General features: G+C 55.4%; 1 protein-coding gene and 1 non-coding gene across 2 annotated transcripts in view; both read right to left on the bottom strand.

Moving 5' to 3' along the window:
* LOC103908466 (hydrocephalus-inducing protein homolog) overlaps positions 1–27,665 on the bottom strand; it is a 147,677-nt gene that overhangs the window by 33,803 nt on the left and 86,209 nt on the right. Inside the window, exons 72-78 of the mRNA XM_009290851.1 lie at positions 27,224–27,330; positions 26,021–26,155; positions 25,587–25,739; positions 23,453–23,513; positions 16,054–16,198; positions 15,682–15,747; positions 5,754–5,904 (exon numbers count right to left, since the gene is read on the bottom strand). Coding sequence (XP_009289126.1) covers positions 5,754–5,904; positions 15,682–15,747; positions 16,054–16,198; positions 23,453–23,513; positions 25,587–25,739; positions 26,021–26,155; positions 27,224–27,330 — 818 coding nt within the window. The remainder of the gene's footprint in view (positions 1–5,753; positions 5,905–15,681; positions 15,748–16,053; positions 16,199–23,452; positions 23,514–25,586; positions 25,740–26,020; positions 26,156–27,223; positions 27,331–27,665) is intronic.
* On the bottom strand, positions 24,467–24,537 carry TRNAG-GCC. The gene has a single exon. It is a non-coding gene; the product is annotated as a tRNA-Gly (tRNA).

The raw sequence follows: 27,665 nt of genomic DNA, 5'->3' as shown, positions 1-27,665 counted from the left end.
GGGAGTCGGCACTGCCAGATGGTGCTCGGCGAAACCCCGGGCGGCGACGTGGGAATCTGCGCGGCGGCTCCCCCCGGCAGCCTTCCCCCGGATGTTTTGAATTTTAGCTTTTGCAAACACGGGGTGGCGAAGCCTCGCAGAGCGGGATAAAAATAGAGACGTAAAAAAGGCAAATCCTCCCCCCACCCCGGCAAAAACCCGGCGCAGGGCGTAGCTGGAAACAGATGCGAACGTGTCAGCAGCTCAGCTGGGCTCTGCAAAACCTCCGCTCTCCCCTTTCCAGAGCGCAGGATGCTGCTGAGGAAATAAAACCACCAAAATTATGGATTGCACGGCCGTGGGCTGTGCTCAGCCTGCTTTTGCAGGGCTGCTCGGGCACACGGATGCTTCTCCCCTTCCTACCTGGCTAAAGAGCCGTGGGTTTGCAATTCCCGAGACTTCAGCATCTTGCCAGAAAGGGGGTCCCCAGACGGGCCGGGGTACATATTTTGATACCAAGTGAGGCTTTTGCTGCACTGATCCACTGGATCCCCCCGCTCCCACTCAGGGTCTGTGCTTGTACCTGCCTTGGAGGAAGGCAGCAGGCAACGATAGTGCTGATGGGTTTCCTAGGAAGGATGGGAGTCCACTACTAGCTCGTTTTTCTTTGTTAAGGTAAATCAATAAGCAAAAATGCAGCAGGGGTATGGCTCAGACAACGTACAGGAGAAGAAAATACCCAGCAGAGCTGCAAAAACGGGAGCAGTGAAGCTTGGTGGCGAGTTTAGAGCAGGCTGAGGCTGCTGCAAGGGAAGGTGAAACATAGAGAAGACAACCTGCAAGCAGGAATGAGCAGCAACGGGCTTTGCCAGGCCATTTCTGCACCAATATTCCTTGCAACATCTTGGGGAAACTGAGGCAGACCAGCAAAGTAACTACACAGGGGGTGTTTGGCTAGGACTGATCCTATCTATACCATTGACTTCTCCTGCGTCAGCCCCTACAGACCAGTAATCCCAGCTTTTATTTGGGAATCCCCAACCTTTCCGGCCAGCCATGAGCTGTAACCGTCTCAGGAAGGATCTAAACCTGAAGGCGTGCCAGGTGAATTACGGCTACGGTCTGGATGGTCTCCCCTGGGGTTTTCCACGGCATCCTAGCACCATCGTTGCGGAGCATCCAGGAAAAAATCCAAATCACCCTTTTCTTCTAATTCCCCTCCTCTCCAAGAGGCAGAAGAGCGTTTTTGAAAGTCAACCCCTCTTGCACAGCTCCATGCCGGTAGGGAAGGAGATGGCAGAGCCACCAACCGTCAGGAACCAGAGCGCTGAGCTCAGAACACTCAGGAGCAACAGGTCTCTCCTCTCTTGCTTGCTTGGCTCCCCTGCTCCCTGCTGTCACACTCCTGATCCTGTGAAAGCTGTTGGAAACTGGCTCCTTTGAGAGCAAGCGGTCCCTTGTGCAACATCGGCTGTCTCCTTGCCTTCTGCGGAGACGATGGGTATGGAGGGTTTTCCCTTTTATCCTTGCCAGTCTAGCAAATCTGAGCCATCTAACAACAGCCCAGCTTTTCTTTCCTACCTTTCACGGACCCCCTGCACCCTACAGACTCTCGCCCGGTGTTTTCAGAGGCCGCCCTAATGTTTTCCAGACCATTTGGAGGTGGGACCTTGTCCTACACTGCCATCTCTGCAGATCTGTGATCACACAAATGAAGCGATAGACAACGTAAAGGGAGCGGTTTGGCTCACTGAGAACAAAAATCCCTCAAAAAGGTGTCGATAGGAAACCCCTACCACAGCACGTTATCAAGTTCAGTCCAGGCTCTGGAGCTCTGCACATTCTCCAGTGAGGATACAGCAGGTCCGAACTCAACAGACTACGTTTCTCAGGGACTTTTAGCGGCCTCCTCCGGAGTTACCGACTGACTCCTGGCATATCCACGGACTGCCGGTGGAAACCAATGACCTCGGGCGTGTTAGCGCACCCACATATGGAGTCAGCCTCCCGGTAAACATCCTATAGCGTGAGGTGCTCAGAGGGTTCGCCACCATCCCCGTGACCTCCAGCAGGAAGCCAGGCAGGAGAGACCGCACTGAGTCGGAGAGGAAAGTGCCTCCTGTGAAACAAAGGGTCATAACTGCTTCTTCTCACAAAGCTGCGGAGAAAGGAAGGAAGAGATGCGTGCAAAGAGCTACCCTGTACGAGGCGGCAGATGGTATCGGCATCCTTTTGGAGGGGGCTTTCTCCTGCAATGCAGAACAGGGCTGGAGACTAGGCTGGAGGGCTTGCACCTATGCTACCACAGAATCATGGAATAGTTTGGGTTGGCAGGGACCTCTAAAGGCCATCTAGTCCAACCCCCCCCTGCTGTGGGCAGGGACATCTTCAACTAGATCAGGTTGCTCAGAGCCCCGTCCAACCTGACCTGGAATGGTTCCAGGGATGGGGCATCCACCACCTCTCTGGGCAACCTGGGCCAGTGCTTCACCACCCTCAGCGTAAAACATTTCTTCCTTATATCTAGTCTTTATCTCCCCCCCTTTAGTTTAAAGCCATTCCCCCTTGTCCTGTCGCAACAAGGTCCCCCTTGTCCTGCTAAAAAGTTTGCCCCCATCTTTTTTAGAAGCCCCCTTCAAGTAGTGACAGGCTGCAGTAAGGTCTCCCCGGAGCCTTCTCTTCTCCAGGCTGAACAACCCCAACTCTCTCAGCCTTTCTTCATAGCAGAGGTGTTCCATCCCCCTGATCATTGTCGTGGCCCTCTTCTGGACCCGCTCCAGCAGGTCCGTGTCTTTCCTGTACCAAGGGCTCCAGAGCTGGACGCAGTGCTCCAGGGGGCGTCTCAGCAGAGCAGAGCAGAGGGGCAGAATCCCCTCCCTCGACCTGCTGGCCTTGGTGACACCCACTCTCGGGTCATCTGCTACTTGTCCCAACTTTACATGGTTGGCAAAGTACAGCAGACGGCTGGATTCCCATTGTACAAACCTGATGGGTGCTTGCACCATCACCCCAAGGAACGGGGAGCTCTTGGGCACAGCCCTGCAGACCTCGTCCCTGAAAAGTGGGCAGAAGATAACCAAGGACAGACTCACAGAGGTCAGCACCCAGCCACCCTCTCCCGGGGCAGCCGGAGCAGGTCGGGAGGAGAGATGTCAGGTCTCCCGGGGGGTGCTGGGCTGGGCTGGCCCCGACTCATTGTGTTTGGAGAAGGCGTCGAGGGCAGCTGACCTTACGTAACTGGAGAACAAAGCAGCTAAATAAAAACTGGAGCTGGGAACGGGCTGCGGAAGTGGGACACGGCTTTCCTGACTAATCAACCAGCATCTGAAGGAAACCGAACTCAATGGCAGGGAAACAACTGCATAAACACATCCCGAGGGAAGAAAGGGAGCGAGAGGAAGCAGGGGGAAGACTGCGGGGGTCACCGGCCCCTTCCGCCTCCCCTCGCTGCTCGGGTGGCAAAGCCTGGAGCGCCGGGATGGAGAGCGCAGCATGGAAACCTGGTGCGAGCTCAAGGGTTTTAAGGGTGCCCATACTCGTTTGCCTGCAAAGCCACCAACTGCACACTCAGATGGGCCTCAGAGGTAGGAGAGGAGCGGACCTGAGATGGCTCAGCCGGCACAGCTCTCCTCCCACTGCCAGCTCCGACGGCATCTCGGTCTAAAGTGTGATGAAGGGAATGGAGCGATTTAACCCCGAGGAGAAGCGCTGGTACCCTGCAGCCTCCCCTCCAACAGTGCAATAGCATCCTACCACCGAGAAAGCGCTGTCCCAGCCAGGGTGCGCTAGCCGGGGAGGTGTGCTTGGGGAACGCTCCCATACATCCCAGTACAAAACCAGTGACCCCAGAAGGGGTACGCTCCCTCTTGGGTGCCAGCACCTCATGATTTTTGCCTGGGAAGGGCTGTGCTCACAAACGCATCAGCCTGCAGGGCAGAGTTTGGGTTCACTCGCTCTCACCGTACATCACTACGCCGGGGCCATGCAGGCGCAGGGATTTCTACTAGCCACCCTCCCACTCCAAAAAAAGCTCCCCCCAAAACAACCCTCCAACAAAAAGAGTCTTTTCCAAGAGCCTCCGCTTTTCCAGGCGTAATCCAGGAGGGTCCTGGCCCAGCTGTGACCCCTCATTTCCCCGGGAGCCGGAGCCCAGCAGCCGATCCACTCTCAGCCCTGGGTGGTCAGAGCCAGACAGGACCGGGGCCACGTCCCTCCACGCTAAACGGCTGAGGCCAACGAACCGGCTCCTTTTCCCCTCCCCAAAAACATCTGCCTTTGGGTGAAAGCCAACCACCCTGCAAAGCTCAGCCCCAAATAAATTTCCAAAGAAACAATTTTCTGGTGCATTGCAAGGAAGAGGTAAGTAGGTGAGGAAGCCAGAGCCCGTTAGGACCTGCGTGGGGGCAAGTTGCCCCACGCTGGGGCAACGGGAGCTCCAGCTCCAGCAGATCTGCTCAACGTGGGGAGAGCCAGACTCTTTTCAAACGTTACATTGAATAAACGAAGCCAAGTTACTCTTCCAGATAGCTAACAGGGGCCACGGCAGCCGTTAGGATCCACGCCATCCAGCCTGCTATTTTTAGATCATCCACAAGGAAGGAAACCTCAGACAACCATCAGTGTGAGCTGAACTGCAGCTCCTCAGCCGCTTGGCCAGCACCGCAGGAGCTGCTCCACCCAGGCAGTCCCACTTCTGACACAGGGGGGATGGATGCGACTTGCCTGGGGAGGTCGCCAGCATTGCAGCCCCCACCCCTCCGTCACGGAGCCTGGCTACGGCTGCCAGCGTGAAACAGGTAGATCTGCAAAAAAAAACCCAGAAAACAACCCACCCGAACAACCCAAAACCTGAGCTGGTTGCTGGTGCAGACCTTTCTAAGCCCAGGGAGGGGCGAGTGATCTGGGATTTTCAGAGAAAACAAAGCCTGGGGAGCGGAAAGCAAAGCCTCCCTCTCCGGCGGTGATTTTGCAAGGCCCCGTGGCTGCATCCCGCGCAGGGAGAGGCAGCCTTGGCTCCGCGCTCGGGTTGCAATCCAAAGCTGCCGTGAAACGTGCTTTTGGCTGGGACGACCTGGCCTGGGGAGTACAACAGGGAGGCCCTTAAATAGCAGCAGCAGAGGAGAAGGGGCAGCCAAGCAACTGCAAAGGATGAGCCACAGACAAGGGAAGGTGGAAAAAACTTCCCGATGTGCCAGGATGATTAACGAAAGGGGTTTTTTTTTTTATCCCTCAAGTCTCCAGAAAATAGGATTGTCCCTCTTCATCTCTCTTCTGAGGTCCTACCCGACACTCGGAGCACCGTAGCAGTTCATTGTCAATGTGGGCAGCCTTGAACAGGCAACACGGGCACAGACTGAACCCTCTGCAGATCCATCTATGTTTCGGACACCCTGGCTTGCAGCCAGCCTCGCGTCCTGAGCTGCTTTCAGAGGCTCTGAAAACTTTTACAAGGAGAGAAGAGGCTGGCACCCAAGGTCCCATAAAAAACAGGACAATAATGACCTCCCTCCACACTGGCTTCTGCAGCATCCTGCTGCTAAACAAGGGTCCTAAATCCCCAAAATATGAGCTACAGGAAAAGAGCAATAAAAATAAAAGCAGCCCCCTGGTCTGCGCCACGGCAGACTCGATCCCCAAGCGATGCTGGGTGGGGATGGATGTATTGATTTATTACTGCAAGAGAGGCTTCTCCTTCTGCCCGAGCAAATCTCATCGGTGCCACCGAGCACCAAGTGAGACCAGGGAGCGGGGAGGCACGGAGCTGCAGCACTCACCAGAAGAGCTCAGCTGGCCGGCCCTGGCCGGGACGTGAAGCTCCACCGGGCCAGGTCGCACATCGGAGCCGTCGGAGGGCCCGTGACCCTCCGTCTGTCCCGCCGGGGAAGAAGCGATCTCGGCCAGCACTTCCAGGTCCTTCAGGATAACCTGTGGAGAGAGGGACAGCGTGGGGTGAGCACGCATGGGGGCGGAGGCAGCCGGCGGCATGAGCTTTCCTTTCCAAACCCACGGCCGGAGAGGGCGAGATGGGAAGCCAACACCAAATCCCCGTGCATCAAGAAAAGCGTAGGGAAAAGAGGACTACCTATGAAGTTCAAAGTGGAAATTTCAAATGATTGCAGAGGGGATGGGGCAGGAAAGAGAAAAGGGGAATAAAACCCCCCAGTTTCTGTTCTGTGAGTCCCAAGGGAGCATGTGAAATTAAATCTAATTTATGCAACCAGGAGCAGGGCTTGCTTCTCCCTCTTCCCACTTTGGGAGGTCTGGGTTTTGCTTCCCCGCTCCTCTTCATAACCACAGATTTGGGACAACCCCAGCAAGAGCATGGGGATGCTCTCGGGGGCAAACATCAGTCTGACTGCCTGCCCCCCCGCGCCCCCAGCTCGCCCCGTTCAGGGCAGCATCTGAGAGCAGGCTCGGCTGCCTGCGCTCAGGACGTCGAGGCAGAGCTGCCATTTGGATTTCATAGCTCTTACCTTCCAGAAGTGGCTGAATTAGTCTATATATAGCATTTCTGGAGAAGTTATTACAGGGTGGGTTTTTTTTTTTTTTCGTCCTCAACCCTTCTCATGTCTCAGGCTATTTTGGGTCCCCCTTCATTCAAATGTCCTTGGGTCTAGATGTTTCATCAGCCGTCCCTGACGCTCTGAGCGTAGCAGGGCTGTGCGGAGCAGAAAGGCTGCCAAAAAGGGTCGATTGCCACGTCTAACCCACCAGCATCCAGCATAGCACATCCCCAACCAGCCCTTGCCCACAAGCACAGCATCCCAGGCTTTCCACGTGTTCTCACAAGGCATCTTGTCGAGGAGCTGCAGTTATATGGAAGTTTTAGCTTCTGAGCTACCAAAAAGAACCCCTACCCCTGAAAAAAAAGCCAATCACGTCTTTTTTTGATCATGCAGAACTTGAAAATACGACCCCTGAGAATCAGAAAGAGGAGCCCCTGGGTTTCTCTGTTGCAGATATCTTAAGCTGGTTTGTTTTTTTTTTTAATTAGGGCTGATTTTTAAGCCCCCAGCAGCCTTTGAGCAGGCAGCGAGGTGCCCAGGCTTCAGTGCAGAGCTGGCCGTGGGGAAGCAGCCTGCCGCGGGCACCACGAGGCTCTCGGCAGGCTTGGGAAGACCCTGTGCCTATAAACATGATTAAGTCCCAGCCCACAGCTCCTCTGGGGATGAAAAAACGTAAGATAATAACAGCTTGTGCAATGGGGAGCTATGATGCTGCTGTCCCCGAAGAATATGGCACCTCCGTGATGCTGTCAAGGATGGGACCTCGTTGCCACCATGGGGCATCACTGCCATCGCCAGCCTTCCTCCTCTTCCAGGGAAGCGATGCTATGGTCCTCGGCAGAGGGAAGACCTTGTTCCTCCCTCTCCGCTTGGCTTTGCAGGGCTTTCAAGCATCGGTGGCTCAGACAAAGCAACGCTGATGGTGTTTCATTTCAAGCGGAGGATGCCCCCGAGCAGAGCTCACGACGCCTGATCTCCTGAAGCCCTACGTAGATTCTCTGGGGGCTAATCACATGGCTCAGCTGAACTTGCAGCCTTCGAGCGGGGTCTCCAGCTCTCACAGCTGGGGAAATAACACCCATGGAGGTTTCCAAGTCTATTGTCTTTGGCTAAAACTGGCAAAGAGACTCAGGGCTTGGCTACCGGGGCTGGCAGGCAGGTGAGAGCCGGGACTCTTGTTCACGCTACTGATTTTGCCAAACCCAGCATGCGTGCCAACACAACCGGGATGAGGTATCCTACCATGCCAAGGCCGCATCAACACATGGCTGGTGTACCGCGCGAACCAGCCGCCCGCGATTGCCACCCTGCTGCATTTGCTGCTGCCAAGATCTCCCCCTAGAGCCCACCCATCCAGCCGAACGCTTGGGCTATCGTCCAGCGTAGACTTCAGCAGCAGCTCCCGCAGCGTCAGAAAACGGGACCAAGACCCTGGGCTGGGCAAAAATCACCCCCGCTGCCTCCCAAAGCATTTAGAGCCATGTCTTATCCCGTGAGGTCGGATCCTTGATCCAACCTCCCAGAGCCGTGTGCTGAGCCCCACCTCCGAGATGCTGCTTGGGCTCGGGATGTATCGTCCAGCGTAGACTTCAGCAGCAGCTCCCGCAGCGTCAGAAAACGGGACCAAGACCCTGGGCTGGGCAAAAATCACCCCCGCTGCCTCCCAAAGCATTTAGAGCCATGTCTTATCCCGTGAGGTCGGATCCTTGATCCAACCTCCCAGAGCCGTGTGCTGAGCCCCATCTCCGAGATGCTGCTTGGGCTTGGGATGCTCCGGTCAGGCTGCCTGGGCAGCAGCGATCGGCACCACCGAGGACATGGCTGGACCTCTCGAGCTTTGGAGAGGTTAAGGGGTGTCCCCCCAAGCCAGCCGTGTAGGTCACAGGCAGGAGGTGGAAAAAGGAGCATGGGCTGGATTTTGCAATTGAAAAACATGGAGGAAATAAGAAGCAGGAGGGACGGGTGCACAAGCACCTGGAGGAAGAGGAGGAGCAGGTGGCCCAGAAGACCTGAGGTTTTCCAGCCGTGGGAAAGAGGCAGGGAGCTCTGGCTCCTGCTGCTTCTTCCCCGCACGCTCCAGAGTGGGTTCCCAGCCAGGGACGGAGGAAAGGCAGGAGCGCTTGGTATGCGCTGCACATCCCTGCGCTAAGCAAAGCTGGAGCCGGCGGCTGGCTTTGTGCGAGCGAGGAGGCTGTAAGAAAGCAATATCCTGCCATTACCATGGCAACGGGCCGGCTGCGCCAGGAGCGAGCAGGTCCCATCCGTCAGGAGCCGAGCGGCCGTCGGACCTGACAGTGCTGGAGCACAAGGGCCGGAGCCGTTCCCAGCTGCCGGGCGAGGGCGCGATCCCGACGGCCAGCCTGGAGGAGCAGCCACCGTGGACGTTTTCCTGGCCCAAGAAGGGATTTCTGTGAAGGTTTCCCAGCGGTGATGAGATGTAGGGCGGTGTGCCCCTGCTCCGGGCGAGCGTGGGGCTGGTTAGCGTGAATTGGAAGGAGCAGGGGAGGCAGCATCGTGATGGATGGGGAGACCCGGCCGATGCCGCAAGCCGTTCCCAGCACGGGGGACGAAGAGCAGCATGGGGGAGGGCAAGCTCTTTGCACGGCCCGGGGACGAGGAGCAGGTTATCAGACAGTTATAAATAAGCTGTTATAAATAAGCAGCTATTTCTCCTCCCTGGGAATAGGCAAGATTTCTCCCTGTATTGCCTCCAGAGCACAGATTTTGAGGGCACACGAAACTGTCGGTCTCTCCGGCTTCTCCAGATCTAGGTCAGGTTAATTTGCCGCTTGTTCTGGTTGAACGGAGCCGAGACCAGCTCTACCGTCGGTGGCGCAGGGGAAAAGCAGGCCCCGAATGGCACGTGGTGGATGGATGCACCTCCCACCTGCAAAGCATCACCTTGATGCTCCTGGGGAGGACTTTGCCTCTGGCCAAAATGCTGGGCTGGCCCTGGCCCGTTGCAGAGGAAGGGGAGGTGACCCCAAATCCGCTGCAGACCCCTGGGGAGCAAGACTTGGCACCCCGCAGCACATGCTGACTACCAGGACACCAGGGCAGGCTGCAGCAGCAGCTCCTGGGGTACACAGGATGGCGGGGATAGGGACTGAGCTCCTGAAGATGCTGTCCTTGCTGGTATTTATGGAAAAGTTTAAAAAAAAAATAAAAAAAGAAAAGATCAAAATGCCTGTGTGCAGCGGGGAAGTGCTCACGGCCTTGGATGTCCCAGGGCAATGAAACGGGGCACACGACACCAGGGACAAGGTTATTCTTGCCAAGGAGAAGATGGGAATCCAGCTGAAGCAAGATGCTACCAAGATGGAGAACAGGAAGATTAAGAGCTGCAAAGCACTTCTTCAACGGGGACTGTTTGATCAGGGGATCAGGGTGGCTGTGGAAAACCCCACGGCACTACCAGGATCAGCAAGGTAGTGGGGTGGAGGAGCGACCCGGTGGGGACCAGGAAAGCCGAGGCTGCTGCTGGGTGCTTCCTCCTGCTCCACCACTCCAATGCAGCCCCTCGCCGCCGCAGCGTGCACCGAGGCTTCCCCAGAGGGCTTCATTTATTTTATTTTATTTTTTTTTCCCCCCTCCAAGCCTTTTAGCCGTAGCCAGGGGAGGGGAGCGAGCATGGGGCAGGCAGTCCCAGAGCCCAGAACGGCTGCAGCTAGGCTGGCCGAGCCCCAGAGCGGTGGGGAACACCCACAGTCGCGCCCCCCCCCCCCCCCGCCTCCACCGGCTTTAAAGACAGAAAAAGAAAAGAAAAAACACCATTAATCTTCCCACACCAATTTAACCGGACCTCTTTTCAGGTCCCCGGCACAGCAACTTTTATCCTCTGATCTTGCCAAGACCTTTTTTTTCCCCTTTACAGCCACTGGATTTCAGCCCGTGGCTGGGAGGGGATGGGGAGCAGAGGGAAGGCAGCGGGGCTGGGGGCTTCTCCTCTCCTCCCCAGGGCAGATCCTGCCAGGTTGTGCTAACACATGCTCACAGCATCAGCGAATACAGCAGGCCATGGTGGTGGTGGGGGTCACTTGGTAATACGGCCACAACCACCCGAAACCAAGCTGCAACCTGAAAACTCCCCGTCCTCCCTCCCGCTTTTGCAAATCCCCCATTTGTCCCTGCTGCAGGCACGTGAGGGCCAGGCCTGCAGCACCCCGAGCGGCAGGAGCACGAGCGCTGTCACAGCTCAGAACACCTCTTTAAATGTGTTTAATTAGCGTCCGGGGAGCTTAACACGCCACCTGATGCCAGTCGCAGGGCGGGATGCCAAGGAGGGATTTCTTCATGCATTAGAGGGCAGGGAAGGAGGCAGGACAGGTCCAGCCAGCGGGATGGGGCTGGAGGAAGCCGCAGCCGGGCCACGCTGCGGGGGGGGGGGGGGGGGGGGGGGGGGGGGCTGGATGCCTGCAACCCCTTCAAATTCAGCACCCAGAGTCCCAGAGCTAATGATGGGCAAAGGGTTTGTTTTTATTTGCTACCCTGTCTCCCATCCAGCACCTCCCCTCTGCACCCCGGGGAGCCAGGCACCCAAAGCCAAGCTCACCAAATCTCTCATTCTACACCTTCATCCCACCCTGGACCCACCCCGAGCCAGCTCCCCGGGACGGGATTGCCTGACCCACCCCGAGCCAGCTCCCTGGGACAGGGATTGCCTGTCCTCCGCGGCAGACAGGTTTTCTGTGGTTTTAATCTGCTCTGTGATTTCAACCCAGGAGCGCTACAAGCACCACCTTGAGCCCAGACTGCCGGTTTACCACTAGCTGTTCGGAATACATATAAACTGTATATGCATACGTATACGCAAGCCATGCAATTACGGTCCGGAACTGGTGCTGAGCCAAGAAGCTCCCTGTGGATCGCGCTCCCCCCGAGAAACTTCCTATTCCTGCACGATGCAGCGCACAGATTATCTTTCAACCCAGTGCCCTTGCAATGCCTCGAGTCCTTGGAGAAAGTATCGCCCCACCCTGCTTTGAGACTTCTGCCTAGGGGCTGCTTCCACGTACGGCAAGCTGGGCTGACCACATTTTCCACCATCCAACTGAAATTATATACCTCTCTCTGCACCCCACCATTTCAGTCCTAAGCTCACCCTCAGTGTAACTTCCCTCTTGAAAACGAGTAGCTTCCCTGCTTCGGTACCTTGTAGCTTTGAATCTCTCTCCAGAGAAGCTTTACCACCAAAAAAAATTAAAATAAACGCTAGGCACACCTACATTAGAGTTCTCCTCTGCGCAGTCTTTAGCTTACACCCTCTGCTTCGCATGGGGTCACAATATTTCGGCCGTGGTGAATTAAAGGCTGGGAGCTGGAGCACAATGGCTCTAAAACCAACAGAGCAAAGCTCCAAACTAAACCACGCTAAGACAGCTATTCGCTTTGGCACAAGCTTTTGTTCAGCTTCATTGTACTGGGAATCGGGTGCGATGGGAGAAGTTCGCCAGGATTTAGCGCGACAGCACAGCTCAGAGAGCAGGGCAGAGACCTGGGCTTCGAAACCCTGCGGTGCTGCAGCAGGACGTGCAGGAGGGGTTTAGGACTTAACAGTACAGGAGAGAGATGAATATCAGTATACCACCATACCTGGGGTTCCTCCTCTCCTAGTTTAATACTAGAAACCCAAGAGAGGGGCAAAATGTTTCAGCTCGTCATGGAGAAGTTGGCTTGAAGGTCACGCAGACGTTCAAGTCCATCGCTACCTCCGCAGGCAGTGGTAGCCCAGGCTCAGCTAACCCTCTCTAGGGAAGCGTACCAACTCTTGTCCGGTGCCAGGAGGAGACTCCTAAGGATGCTCGAGGAGATACAGCTGCAAACAGCAAGCTAAGAAACCGTTTGGATCTTCTTGCTGTATTCAAAGCCTTGCCTGGCCACTGCATAAACGCAGGTAGGTTTTCACATTAGCAGAGCTGAGAGGAAGCCGGAGCCTATCCTGCTTCACATCAGACACCAGCACCACCTCATGCGTCATTCCTGCATGAGTCAGACAAAAGTCCCAGCACAACTTCCAACCCCCAGCAAGATTGAGAGGAGCAGATAAGGAAACAGGAACACGTTCAGCCGTAAAGAAACAACTCCATTTTGGAGCCGGAGAAAGGAAAACAAAGCAAAGAAAGAAATCCAGCAGTGTCACTGCTTCACAGTTTTCTCAGAGACGCCCTCACCGCCTGTTGTGTCCACCTGAACTCAGCACCTGGGTCCAGGACCCAGGGAACTGAAGCTGCTTTTGCATCAGGAGCTTGCAGAGGGAGATGACCCAAAGAGCAGCTCTTCCTTTCAGCAGTGCCTTCCAGCAGCGGTGCTTTTAACCTGTGGGTGGATAGGTCCAACCCACTGCTCCCAAAGGGCGCTGGGGCTTTGGCTTTTCACCTTTTCTAACATCAATTCTTCAACCAGGTGTCAGGGCTGCGAGACTTGCACCGACGAAAGGAGCAGTTTGTGCAGAAAAACCCACTCCCAGCAGGATCCTGTTAGTCTTGGAGCTGTAAGAAAGTTTTTAAGGACTTCAAATTTTAACCGGGGCTTTTAAAGCCTTCAAAACCAGGTCTCAAATGCGGGACGGAGCATCTCCCTGCCGGGGAAACACGGGAACCGGCACGAGGTGACGCAGTGCAGCAGTACAGCATCTGACAGCCAGGAATCCTTGTATCCCGACTTGTCTACATATCAAAGGGAACTGCTTGCTTCAGCTTCGCTCCAACTTCTCCGCTCCAACTTCTCCGCGCTGCCTTTGTGAATCTTAACTAGGTCTCTTGACCATTTCTTTACTGGCGCAGGGGAACTGGGTAGGAAGGGGAACAGGAGAGAAGGCAGAGATGACTCAGGACGCCGCAGATGCATCATGAGATACTGGCCCCTGTTCAGCACGGTGGAGGTGGTGCAACACCTTGTGCTACTTTAAGGATAAAAACAGGCGTGACAACTTAAAGGGCATGGATCCGGCTCCATCCAGCACGAGTCTCTCCTTGCTTTGGGCTTGATTATTTATGGCAAGTGCACAGAGAAACTACTCTGAGCAGCTCAGCAAGACCAGACCTTAAAAATAAGGTGCCTGAGCATGGTCTTTCAGTTTGATGCAAAGCCCTGACTAGCACTGACCCTCCAAAGCCATATTCTCCTTTGGTGACAAGCTAGTGAGAAACAGCTGCTCCAGGACAGCTTCAGGGTGCATCAGGAGAGCGACAGCACGGGGGGCCAGGGGCTCTGCAGGCACTGTAAAAGGATGTTCAGCCTTGCTGGGAAGAAAGATGGTCCCGGCACTGCTGCCCAGCCAGGTTCCCTTGGGGAGGGCAGCATCACAGCATGAAGACAGCAAAAAAACCCTGCAAACGTGTGTACCCCCTGCGCTGCGCCACACAATGCATGGAGCCCTAACCTGGAAAGGGGAGAGAGATGCTCCCCCGTCAGAGAACTGATGGGGAAGCTCACACAGGACCCCACGCTAACCCAGCGATCCCCAGCCCATTAGCCAAGAGCTTCTGGGGATCCTGATCTACTCTAGGACAACACGAACGTGCATACAAATACTGTACTGAGCAGGGAGTAATGGCTAAGAGAGCACCCCGCGTCTCCTCTTCTAATAGGCATTGACACTGCAGGTTAGCTAGCTCAATCTGTCTTCATCGTTCCCAAAAATGCCCAGCTCAAAAACCCCCTACTATTTCGGTCATTTCTATTTCCTCTGCAGAGAGCAGCAAATCTGGTTGAGAGCCAGCTGAGCAGTGGTGTTTAATGGATTGACTCGTCTATGGATTTCCTTAAAAAAAAAAAACAAAACCAAAACCAACTCCAAACATTTAAATAAATAGAAGACAGGATTAAATAAATCAGCTTAAAATTACTTTTGAGCCATTCCCAGTTATGTCACATGGAGGAAATGCATCACCAGGGTCCTTTCTTCACTGCTTTTTTCAAATATTAATAAGCAGTGTAATTGCAACATGACTCACTGCGATCTCCTGCCAAGCTGGAGAGACTATCTGCAAGATGCAGGCTTTCTAGAGCATTGCAAAGGCAGATGTGTGCTTGGGGACTCTTTTGGAAAGGTTTGCATCGTAAGCAGCAGGGTATGGAAAATGGCCAGGCAGTCGCTTGCCTTTGCAAGCGCAAGTCATTCCCTCGCTTGCTTATTCCCTTCCCTTCTCTCTTACTAACCCCCTCGCACGCGGGGAGTTATTGCGGGTTTGGGGTTTGATGCCCTGAGCGGGTAAGGCAAAGCAGATAGCGCACGGTTTTTATTCCACGAGGAAGGTCTGGCCCAAAAAACCAGCCAGGATCGCTCGCAGCTCTGGGCAAGAGGTATCCAGCTGATGGTAGAAGCGCTACCAGTGCCCGGGCCAGCTGTGTGCCGAAGCTGCCAGCCTCCCACCCAAGCACTAGAAATGCTCCAGGGTGCAACGGAGAGGGGGAGAAGACAACAAAGATGGCAAAATTGAGATGACTGGAACCAGAGAAGAGGGTTGAGGAAGAAGGACAAGGAAACGGGAAAATGGTGCAGCACCTCGGGAAGGGAGCAGCGCGGGAGATGAAGAGCACTGCACTGGGAGGGCGAGGCGCAGGCAGGAGAGCGAAGGCAGAGCAAGCTGGCTCACTCATCGCTGCCCGATTTTCTTTGCTCGCTTCCAAGCCGAGCGGTTCCCAGCCAACCTGACGCCACTGGGCATCTACTGCAGCCCCACCAGGCAATGCTGACGCTGCCCTGCCAGCGGCGGGTGCTGCTTAACCGCCTCACGACTCAGATTTTGCAGTGCCGGCTGGACACAACCCTCCTCGCACCCCTACAGAGCTGCTGCAAGGCGCCCGAACTCCCACTCACCAAGGATCTGACCACGACCCAGCCCCATGGGAAAGACGTCAGCTCTGGGACCTGAAGCCCCAGCTGTCTTCCCAGGCAGGCAAAAAGGATTTTTAGGAGTTGGCTTTGATGGATCAACTCTCAGAGATGGAGAAGAAGGTTTATACAGACAGAAGGTCCCAAACACACCAGCCTAATGGAGACAGCAGGGCTTTCAGCTGGGCAGCTACCTGCAAGGCTCTGCACTGGGTCTTCTTCAGTCTAGCCCACAGGGTTAAACTCCCCAGTGCCAACACTGGCCAAGCCTCACAAAATCCCTCGGTTCAACCCAAAAAATCCAAAGCCCAGCTAGATGTGGAGACAGTAAGCTTTCAGGAGGACTTTTGCAGCACTTACCTCATCTGACTCGTCTGAGAGGGTCCGCAGCAAGATGGGGAAGAGGCTGTCGGTGTGTCGGAACATCTAGAACCAGAAAGACGGACGGCATCAGTCCTGTAGGCCTGGTCAGTCCCTGCCACAGGACCTCTCGCCCCAGGGGAGGCTGCCAAAAGCTTCACCAGCATTTTCCATCTGAGCTGGAGAGCTCTTCTTCCTTAAGCTACTGGGTATCCAGCAGCCAAAGCCTTCTCAGAAAAGGCAGGTGGACACTTGGTCGCAATGCTAACCAAGATAATTACAGCCAATTCAAAGGCAAGGAGCAGGATGGGAGCGGACAAGCTCAGTCCCACGGAGGAAGCAGTAGGCTCACATGCCGAGTCCCTGACCTACCTTACGAGGAGTCTTGATGTACAAGTGGTAGAGCCATTTCAGGACTGCAATTCTGGTCATCATCCCAATGGACGTGTCATGAAGGTGGCAGTCCAGCACCTGAACTATTCCATCCAGGTTCAGGGTCACCTGGATCCTCTCGGAGCTGCACGGAAAGGAGAGAGGCTGGTTCAGTGCTGTATGTCCAACTCACTCCTCCCACAGCGGGGAGGTCTACCACACACCAGGGGCTGCATCAAACATCTCAGCTCAAACCCTAAGAAACCTCAGCTGTCCCCTGGGCCTGCTCCTGCCCCACTCAGCCTGGCCACCCACACTTCTTATTCTGTGCATCCAGATCTGCTCATGGCAAACCCAAGAACTGTGCTCAAGTCTTCAAGAGTTCTGACAGCCAGGAAGCAAGCTCCAGGCTTGCAAGCCTGCGGGGTCATGGCTGGGCACGGCCAGGTTTGCCCATGTGGCATAGGTAGCTTCTGACTGGCGTTACGAGATGGGGAAGCACAATGAGAGATACAGCAGCACACCAAAAACTTGCTTTGGAAACAACAGAAATCTTCCAGGCTTCAAGGTTTACCACTTTCCCAAAACAGCTGGTACCTACGCATGACGACACCACGCTAGATGAATCCAGTAGCATGACTGTGTCGAGAAACTGGTCCGTATTGCAGTCACCAGGTTTGGGGTTCAAAGACGCATAAAACGCATTCAGACTCCGATTCAAGTTTTACTAGTTCAAACATCTCCAGAGAACATCAATCCCACGTGTCCTCAAACTCCACTAGTTGGGGCCACCCAACCAGGTGAGGACATCCAGTTTCCGCTAATCCCCGCAGACTCGTGCTGAGGACTGCAGATGGTGCCCTGGCTGGCAGTGATTTTGGGATGCAGCTCTCTGCTACGAGGCCGCCTTGAGAACATCATCTTGTTTCCCAAAAGCCATCCCAAAAGATGCGGATAACTCTTGGTCATCAACCAAGGATGAAAGCAAACAACTCCCTTAGTTCACCAGGACATTGCCTCTTTTATAACATTGACAGCCTGCAGACCCTTAGCTCTTACTACGGTGAAAAACTCCCCAGTTTTTCCCCGAATAGTTGGGACCTGCACTGGGACAGGAGACCCCCAACGCAGAAGAGGTCATGTTACGGTGTTTTTTGTCCTGTTTGTGATCCTGAAGTCTACCTGATGGTTTCCCACCTCCTCAACAGCAAGGACGTGGGAAGTACCTGTCGCAGGTTAAGGAGAGATGGTTGGACCCGAGATGGTCGGAGCCGAGATGGTTGAAGCAGACCTCCAAGAGGTAGCTGCATTGAAGAGCTAAGTCACTCCTGTCCTACCCAAGCTACTGAATTATTCAAGGCTGGACCAGACTGTTGCCGATTTTTCTGCCGTGTGCAGAGCTGCTCTGCATCTCGTTTGTTAAGAAATCCTAAGGGGCAGATTTCTCATAGTATAATTTGCAAGTAGAGCTGCGGGTTAATAGGATTTGATCTTCCTCAGGACACATGTTGTAAGGGTGAGACAAGGAGGCTGCGGCCCCTCGCCGCCCTACAGACATCTGACTGCTTCATCTGCCCCATGTAACAGATGCTGGGGTCTGCAAATTGCATTTTGAGTTGGACTAAGTTTCGCTTTGATGTTGCAAACAACCACCGAGGGCCAAACGCTCAGACGTGCAGAACCAAGGGGAAGGAAGGACCCCGAGCACGGGGAGTTTGGGAGAGGGGATGTCAAAGGGAGCAGCATCCCAGGCGATGTCAGCCAGCCTGAACCAGCCCTGTATCTGGTTTTCCTGCAAAACGAGCTCCTGCTGCAGCAGCGCAGCCTGCCACCCGCCCGGCACAGAGCTCCTGATGGAAGAGGAGCACGAATCCTCAAACCGATTACATCTCCACGCCAAAATACGCATCGCCTGCGCAGGATGGGGGAAAAAAACCTCAGAGTATTGTGCGTTTTCAGAGGGAGGCAGCTGAAAGGACGGTGCAGAGAAGCAGCGCGTGAAGCCGGACGATTCGGAGGTGGCCTCGACGCTGTCACATCCACCAGCTCCGCACTGCTGTGAGGCAGGCGGGGAGGACACGGGGTGGTATCGTTAGAGGAGGACGCCGGACTGCTGCCAGCACAGCAACAAGCCATTTCCAGCCCGGCTTGTACCAAAGTTACTCATGAAAACCCTCTCCCCAGCGATGCAGCACCTGCACGGGAGCAGGCTGTGGGCAGAGCCTGGGTGGCTCAAGTCAAAATCCACCCGAGGTGACCCCAGGAGGTGGCTGGCAGCACCGGGCTCACTTCGAGTCAGCCAGACCCCGGCCACGCCATGTACCACCACCCTGCGGCTCCGCCGGGCTCAGCTCCTGCTAAAAGGGGTGGCGGCTGGGCAAAGCTCCTCGCCGGCTATCCTCTCCCCGCATCTGCCGAGATAAACCTTTCAGGGGGGTTGCCGGCGGAGAAGCAGCTCGTTTACTCAGCACAAAACCAGGGCACCATCCTGAAAGGCAAGAGGTTTGGTGAACATGTGAAATTGGCTAAAAATCTCCCACCGACCACGCTTCTCTGCCTCCGAGGTGAAGCGGCACGAGATTCCCGTGGGCTGCCGCCTTTCCGGAGGGAAGGCAGCAGCCGAGCACGGCGAGCGTTGCCGTGGCTGCAGCTCCCAAGCGGGCTCACAGCTCGCCCCGGCTGTCCTTAATCCCCAGGCAGTGCGGAGCGGGAGCAGCGGTAATGGCATTGCGCTGATGCCATCCTCTGGGCCTGCCACGCCGGTTCCCAGTGCCAGCATCTGCGGCAGGACAGATGTCAGATGCAATCGCTTCCATCTAACCCACTACCCCAGATTCTCCTCTGGAGGACGAACGCGGCCCTGGCACCGCCTCCGTGGTTCACCTGTGACGGCGAGAACATGTTTTTAGGGCAAACTGAGCAACGATGGGGGCTGTACCAGGCTCTCACCTCTGGATACTGGTACCCTTTGCTCAAGCTGAATGGTGGGGCAGAAGATCCACCCCCCAAGCACGTCTCCCATCTCAGAAAGCATCCTCCAGCACGGGAACAGAGCTCACTTTCCCACTGCATTCAACCCACAGCGATGTTTTTCACCCCATGTCCCTTATCAACTCATTTTCTCATTTCTGCCCTTTCTTCAAGGGCTTCTGCCATCTCTCTCCTCAGCAGTCGCCTTTTCTCTGCCAATGCCTGAGCTGTCATCTCCCTCCTGGCCTCCTGCCTGGCCCAGCTGCTTTCCTGACCCCATTTTCAGACAAGGTTAAGGTCTAGGCCAGGCTCTAGCCTTTAAGCGGCCTTGCCAAGGGTGGAAATATCCAGGTTCTTTCATTGTGGTCCAAGTCACAAGGGCAGCTCCCATACGGGCTGGCAGCTGTGCTGCTCAACGGGCTCGAGCCAGCAGCCAGGAGCTAAATAGCTCCTCTCTGCTATTGGTCCCACAAGCTGTTGCTTTCCCGTCCTCCATCGCTCTCATTTCAGCACTCTTGGCTTCCTTCTGCTTACTTCAGTTTCCAAGTACTGGAAGTGCCCGCAGCACCAGCGCAAGCTGATCTCCCAGGGAAGCGATGAGGCTAAGGTCTAGGCAGAGGCATCCACTCCAACGAGCTGTAGATCACTGCGACGAGGGCTGGGGCAGCAATGCCCGAGGTCCCCCTCCAGCTTCATCCACCCAACATGGGGCAGCAATGCCCGAGGTCCCCCTCCATCCACCCAATGGCGCAGTGGAGCAGCGAAGGGAATCTGTCTCCTCGTTCCAGGCTGGAGAGGAGGGCCAGGAGGAGCCTCCCCAAGAGGACACCCTGGACCTGAAAGCTGCAGCAAGGCAGGCTCCATCAGACAAGCTGCTGGAGAATGGGACTCCAAGGCAGGCTTGGTGCATGAGCTCAAGGCAAGCCATCGTGCTGCCTTCGGCCAACCATCCCCTGGGTGCTGCTGGGCACCCAGCACCACCCCTACCCTCCACCCAAGTGTTCATCACCTCGATGAGCTCCCCAGCTCACCGACTGCGCCCCCAAGGCGCGCCCGGCTCTAGGCACGGAGCTACGGCGACTTCCAGCACGAGACAAGCAGCAGCAATTTTAGCTTTGCACTGAGCCCTAACTACCACGTTTAAAACTCGGGCAGTTCAGCCACGTGGCAGCCGTTTGCCCTTTCTGCAGAGCAACAAGCAGCTTTACGTGTCTGTGTGTCGCTGAACACCACCCAAAACAAGAAGCCTTCCTTGCATCAGGAAGGACCACAAAGGCTCTTCTGGAGCCCCCATGTCCCTTATCTAGTTTGGTGAGGGATCGTGGTCCCATCACCCTTGTCCAACTGCCATGCACCTAAGCCAGGCAGCCCTGCCGACCGCTTGCCAGCCGTGCCTGACCACCCGCCCGGCAGTACGGTTAGGAAGTTGTCTCAAACCGTCCAGGTCTTGTATTGAAACACCGATGCAGTTGCAAGAGCCTAAAAGGCACTTTCCAGCTGTTCTGGTGCAGCGACGCAGGACAGACATCTGCATCTTCTCCTGCAGCAGCTCAGACTGACAGAAGGAAGCCCGGGCTCTGCTCCAGCCACCGCACTTCCACCTCCCCTTCCTGAGCTGGGCTCACACCAGCGATCGCAGCATCGGCAGGGTCAGCTAGGCCACAGGAAGGATCCAGCGCCTCTGAAACACCGTTCTGCTCCACTTCCAATGAGGGTTTTTGCAGAAGCTGGAAGTGGGGACCCCCACCTGCACGGGGAGTCCTGCAGCCCCTCCAGCCCTGCGCAGCCAGGCCCTCCCGGGAGCCAGTTTCTGTCTCAGCACAGACACGGTCCCCGTTTCCTAGCGAATGCCACCAGGAAGCTGGCAGTTACCCTGGAAGCATTTTGGATTGCCAGCAGGATGTTTTAGGAGCAGGGGGGGGGTGTGCATGTCAGTTTGTGGCCATAGGAACGTGCCCAGCATCCACCTATGGAGCATTCAGACCTCGTCATCTTCTTGGATGGCATCTTCATGGAAGACGTCCCTCTGCAGACGCTGGGCCGTGAGCTCCTCCGCCCCTGCTGACCGAGGTCCTCCTCCTTTCGCCGCTGCTGCAGTGCTATCCCTCTGCAGACGTCCGCGCGGGGAGGGCAGGAGAAGGGGGCGTGAGAGCTGGACGCCTGGCGCCGGGCCATGCTCCATCACTCGCTCGCCGGGGGAGACTGGGGGAAGCAGGAGGCGTACCGAACAAAAACACAAGCAAGGAGTGACTTCATCTTAAAAGGCAGCTGCAGCTTCCTCCGTTTGCAGGCTTTCCAGCTTTTCAAAGCAACGCCACGGTTTCCTGTGGTCCTGTCTTGACACCCAGTGGTCATACAAAAACACAAGCAAGGAGTGACTTCATCTTAAAAGGCAGCTGCAGCTTCCTCCGTTTGCAGGCTTTCCAGCTTTTCAAAGCAACGCCACGGTTTCCTGTGGTCCTGTCTTGACACCCAGTGGTCACTCAGCATGCAGGCAGCTGCCTGCTTCCTGATGTGAATTACGGCTGCAACTGGCTACAGGTGCCAGCTCTCGCCTTCCTCCGGCTCCAGGGCCGAGCCAGACAGCCTGAGCAATAGACGGAGCACCAGGCAGATGTCCAGGGCTCCTGTTGGCCACGTACAGCCCCGCAACCCCGTGCCAGTCCCCCACAACAGGTGCCACGGCGAAAATCTTCCAGGTCCCAGCGCTGGGCCAGCAGAGAGGTCACACAGGATGGGGAAACGGGCTGCAGGGCAGGTAAACCCCAGGACGAAAGCTGGCATCTCCCGTTTAAAAGGGTTTAGGAGGGCTCAAGAACAAGTCCCTCTGTAAAACCAGGTCTCTTAGAGACGCGAAGGGTCTCGCCTGCTGTCCCGGATGGTTTTCCCTGGTGCTTGGGGATCTGGCAGACGGCTTCAGCTCGGGCAGCCGTTCTCCTCCTGGCTCTCGGTGACACTGTGACCAAGTGACTCCAGCTCTCCCTGCTTCTGCCCCCTTCGGTCTTCACTCCCTCTCCTCCCCCGGGTGCAAGCTCTTCAGCACAGAGACGCAGTTATCACTTCTCCTCCTGGACTTAGCACCTCTCCTTTTCCTTCCCCTTCCCAGTTTCAGCCCTACGCACACCCAATTCTGCACCTGCTAAACTTTAAGGGCTGAGCAGGGCCAGGACGCAGCGATCACAGGAAAGACGGGGAAAACCATTTAACAGTCATAAAACGAAATCTAGGCGCAAATTAAAAGATCTGTAGTTTCAAGAGACGAAAAAGTTAAGGGCATCATTAAGGCGAGGTTTGCAGGAGTGCAAAAAAGGAACAGTGGGGTCCAGACCATCAACCTGAAAAAGCTGACGCTTGCATTGCTCTGGGATGCGTTATGATGGGCATCACGCGTCAGCCTTGGTGGTAGGATGGCCCTAGGGTAACGCATCCTATTTTGGGGACCACAACAAAAAATAAATATACGCATCAGCACAATAAGAGTGTTGGAAATCACAGCCTCCGAGGAAGGGGACTGCAGGAAGCAGGAGGAAAGGAAAGATGCCTTATAAGAGCAGATGGGTTTGTTCCCAGATTCACCGACAGCTGGATGGGAAGAAAGGTATTTGCGGGAGAGATGATTTAGAGGAGATATTGGGAGAGGACATGCTGGGCACGGAGCTGCTCTCTGCAGGCGCGGGGCAGACTAATGCCACGCAAAGCTGGCAGGGGGACAGGCTGGCAGCAGGCGCTGCCGAGACCCCTCGCCTCTCCGGCAGCTGGAGCTGGACGGTGCGGCCCCAGGTACAGCCCCACAGCACCGTGCCGTGGTGGGCTGCCAGGACTGCAGCTCGGAGGCCTGCGGTGCCCAGAAGCAGGGTCAGCGCTCTCCAGGCTCTTCTGCCAGCCCCAGATGGTTCACGTACCACCTTCTCACGAGGTCTCCGCACCTCTGGCAGACCAGCACACCGCTGTTCCTCTACCACTGTTCCTCTGCAAAGGCAGGAGGGAACAAAATGCCTCCTATTTTGGCCAAGCTAGAAGAGCCGTAACCAAGTCAACCATCTACCTTCTCCCCACCTTCACCCTATCTTTCAGCCCGAGTGCCCAACCATGGGGGCTTGAAGACAGGCGAGGTGCAGAACCCCGAGTGCACAGACACTCACTGCCTCACCAGAGCTCCCCGGGGAGCTTTGCAAGGTCTCCTGAGGGGGGCAAACACCTCAGTTTACCATAAAGTCAAGACATTTTGGTGCAAAAGCATGAGAGGGAAGCTGTCAACTCCTAGAGCAATCCCCAGTCATCCACCCCACTGTGACCCAAGAGACCCCATCTGTTTTCCAGCCCAGACCATCCTTCCCTGCAGCTTTGTCAGCATCTGTCAGCTGTCGTCTGTACCCCGAGAAGCCTTCCCTTCTTCTCAAGCCCCTCTGAAGCAACAAACAGACCCTACCTGGTTACTGTGAAGACACTGCTGTTGCTGAAGTTGGAGTCACCGGATGCATCCAGAGAGCCTGGGGGCAGATAAAAAGGAGCCACAGTTAGTGGGATGGCAGGGAAGGCGGAGAGCAGGACTGGGAGGCTGGAGACATCTGCAAAGACATCACCAGCCATCGTTTGAGGGTCCGGGGACCCCGAGGATCCCTTCTGCCTGCAGTGAGCTTTTTACATTCCTTGTCAAGCTCTTCTCCACTGCTGAAGGTACTGGATGAAGCTGGTACAGGACTGCACTTACCCAGCAAAATACAGGCTGCACAGCTTCAGACCTCTGCCCCAAACTGGGTCTCCTCCTCTGTAACGGAGACCCAGACACATCATTCTAATGGTTTCAACCATTCTTGAAGAATGAGCTCAGAACTGCAGAGCTGCCTTCCATTGTCCAGATTTCAACGGCTAGAAATACCACAGAAGCACAGGAAAGGCTGAATCCAACCCAGGACATCTCCACCCGGCCAGCTCCCCCGCAGCGTGACTCCACGTGGAAGCCAAGTGACCCAAACAGCTTTCCAACCTCTGCTCCCTGCTAAAACTGGGTCTTACAAGCACGGTGACAAAGCACGACAGGATGAACTTGACTCTTCATGCCCCCTTGTGCCAACAGCCTCTACTCACACACACAGCGGCACCGCCACATCAGCACAACCAGGGAGCAGAGCTGAGAGTTTGTGATGCAAAAGCATCGCAGGTTTATCTGATCCTGCCTGCTTCAAGGTGCAATCCGACCCCGAAGGGGTAGAGATTAAAGCAATTAAACTTTCTGTTGACGTTTTAAAGCTCTTCTGCAATAGATTTTAATAAAAGAAGGTATTCTCGGGATGAATAGGGAATAAAAAAGAAAACGTTTTGCTGCTGTGCCACAGCATTACATTTTTCCCCTCCAAACTGCATTGGCATGAATAGGGAATAAAAAAGAAAACGTTTTGCTGCTGTGCCACAGCATTACATTTTTCCCCTCCAAAAAAGCTGCTGCATTGGCCGGGAATCGAACCCGGGCCTCCCGCGTGGCAGGCGAGAATTCTACCACTGAACCACCAATGCTGCCCTACGTGCTGCCTGCACGCCCTGCCTGCCTGCTCCTGCCGGTCCCGGCAGGCTGCCCCATGCAGCTCCCTGCCTCCTCGTCTTCGACCCGGCTGCTGCTGTACAAGAAAACCCTTCAGCCCTTTAATTCTCGCCTTCTTGCTCCCTTCTCACGGCAGGATTTTCCAAAAGCCGCTTGCTGACGCGTTGCAGAAGAGCACTGGGCTGAACATGCAGCCCCAGAAGAATAAAACGGATTAGCCCACGTGATTTAAATGTTACACCTATTGCACACGCCTGGACAACAAAGATGCGACAGAAGTAGCGTCTAATCATCCCAGGACAACAGCATCAAAGGGATGCTGGAAGGCTAAAGCCGCTGCTGTTTTCAGGCATCAGTCCTCCAGGACCCTCTCCATTTAGTTTCTTCTCACTTGAACACTCTTCCAGGCCTCCCATCACACTTGCAACCTTTCGCCTTTTCTGTTCTGGAAATTTTAGGACTGGGACAATACCCGCATGATGGTCCCAAGAGCACCGTGAATTTGGAAAGGACCCAAAATTCTTCTCCTTTCTGTTCTCTACCCTTCCCCAACACAGACAACCTCCACGCGCGTGCTGATGCTCTCCAGGACTAACACAGCTCTCTCAGCTCTCCTTTGGGCGACGGTAGCTCCTCCCAAACCAACCACTGCAGGACAGGTGGGCTATTCTCTTCCCATGTTATGCAGCAGACACTAAATGTTTAACTATAAATGATCTTTTTCAGGTCAACTTAATGATGAAGTTGAAGTGAAGCGCGGTGAGGGGATGGGGATGCTCACCAGGGAACGCAGCACTGCTTGGGCTCCAGGCGGGATCAGTGACCCTGCTACGCAGACAGCACCAAATGTGTCTGTCTCAGCAGAGGATCATCTGTGAAACAGGACTCCAAGGCTCAAAGAAAGCACAGAGGTCCCACGTGCCCTGAGCTGCCCCAGGACACCAAACCAACTCAAGAACTTCTCTTGAGGACCTTCCCTTGACCTTCCTCACACCTCTAACGGCTCAGACCAATGGGGACTCACCACTAGATGCTGTCTCTGGCTTGGAGACGGACTCCTCCGAGGTGGGCTCTGCCGGTAGGGTCATTGACTGCTTGGCCTCATCCATTTCATCATCCTCTGGGATGACCAGCTTCATCAGGCTCTGGTTGCACACGTTTGCCACCTCCTTGATGTCTGAGCGGAGGCAGTGTAAGGAACATGCAGTCCCACACGCGGCTAGGTGCCACATCTGGCCAGCCACGGAGAAGCCACCGCAACCCCACCTGGGCTGCCCCAGCCCAGCTACTGCAACCCCCCTCACATCCAAAGGACCAGTGCGGGTTTTAGGACTTGGTGGGAGGACTTCTGGCCTTCTCCAGCCGTGCAGCTGGCCCTGCGCCCCAGGGGCAGGAAACAGGCGCTTCCCTGTGGGTTGCTGTAGCAGAAATGGGAGCAGCTCGGAGTTACAAGGATACTCTTCTTGCGATCATCGTAGGAGAGACACGGCAGGACAGCGGTCAGGATCCCTGAGGAGTAAGGCAGCATCACCCGGCCAGCCAGCTGGATGAACTCCCTCATCCAGCACATGGCCGTCAGCTGGATCAGGTCATCTGGAAGACACGGGACAAGCAAAGGTGAGGGAAAGGACAGCACTGGCAGCTGAGCAAACTCCACAGGCCAAGAGCCACCTGCAAGCAGAGAGCTGCCTCTGCTCCATCCAGAGTCGCTAGTCCAGAGAGACCCTAGTCTGGGACAGTTTAGTCCCAGAGGAGATAGACAAGAGCTGAATCTGCAGTGAGGTTGAGATTCAACACAATCATTAGGTTTTGGAGTTAACCCAGTTCAATCCATAATCCAGGTTTCCTCATTTCTAAGTATTCTGTCAAGCTTCCCAATGCATAAGGATCTTTCCTCTGCCACACCTGTAGCAGCTGTGTGTCTGGGTCAAGCATCACTCCTAGAGCTGGGGTTTTCTTAACCTCCCCAAGTTCTGAAAAAGGGAGCACTGCTGGGGCAGTCAGCTGATGCAGGGCCAGATTTTAGGCTTAAACGGTGTAAATTCATTGCGCATCAGTTGAATCAAGAGCAAGCCGTCTCGGTCTATTTCTAGTTCTCTATCTCACAAGAAACCCACTCCCATTCAGCAACGTTTAAAAAGAGTGGTTTAAGCTGGATGAGCACGGCTCAGGGACAAGACCCTTCTTGGGAAACCCACCCAACTGCAGCTGTAACGCTCCGCCGCTGCCTACACGGCAGACCCGCAGGAGCTACAGTGCAGCACTAACACGAAGCGCCAGGCACATCGTGTTTAACTGTCCTGCCGATGCGCCTAGTGCCATCAGAGGTTAAAACAAGCCCCTAAGGAGATTCTTCTAGATGTGCTGGATATCCACAGGTGCCCTCCGCAGCCAGGTATTTTACTTTCAGGCATCTCCGCTTCAACAGGTTGCCAGACCTGTATTTGAGGCTGGGGGATCAGCAGTACAAGAGCAGTAGTGTCAACCGTGGGACGGCTTCCTGTCGTCCCCCCCCCCCTTTCAGCAGGGTTTGCACGCACGATGGCAAAGAAAGTGCAAGTGGGCAAGCTGGTGAACAGCCCACTGGAAAATTCCTGGCCTGAACCTATGGCCGGCACCACAGACCCGGAGGTGGATGCTACGGCTCGGTCCTGCACTCACCCGCCGCCTGGCAGTGGATCACCAGGATATTGGCCATTTCTGCAAACTTGACGCTGGAGGGGTTCTTCTTGATCTCCTTGAGGAACTCCCCGAGAGCCACCTCACACCTGCAGAGAGGCAGAGCAGCTGGTTAGCACTCAGTCGCCTTGGACAGAGAAGTTACGGAGACCAGCCTCCTACATGCATGCACAGAAAGGACGCCGGTGGCACGGCATGCGTGCCTCCCCACAGGGGCAGGGCCAGGAAGGACGAGGCTGGCAAACTTGTCCTGCTCCAAGGCAGAGATTGCACACAGCTGCGAGGATGGAGGTGGGTAAAAAACTGGCTGGACGGCCGGGCCCAGAGAGTTGTGGTGAATGGAGTTACATCCAGTTGGCGGCCGGTCACGAGCGGTGTTCCCCAGGGCTCAGTTTTGGGGCCGGTCTTGTTCAATATCTTTATC

The sequence above is a fragment of the Aptenodytes forsteri genome, unplaced genomic scaffold (genome assembly GCF_000699145.1).
Source record: "Aptenodytes forsteri isolate BGI_AS27 unplaced genomic scaffold, ASM69914v1 Scaffold14, whole genome shotgun sequence".
NCBI lineage: Eukaryota > Metazoa > Chordata > Aves > Sphenisciformes > Spheniscidae > Aptenodytes > Aptenodytes forsteri.
Note: the sequence above shows the minus strand (reverse complement) of the source record. Positions and strands in the feature narration are given on the sequence as shown.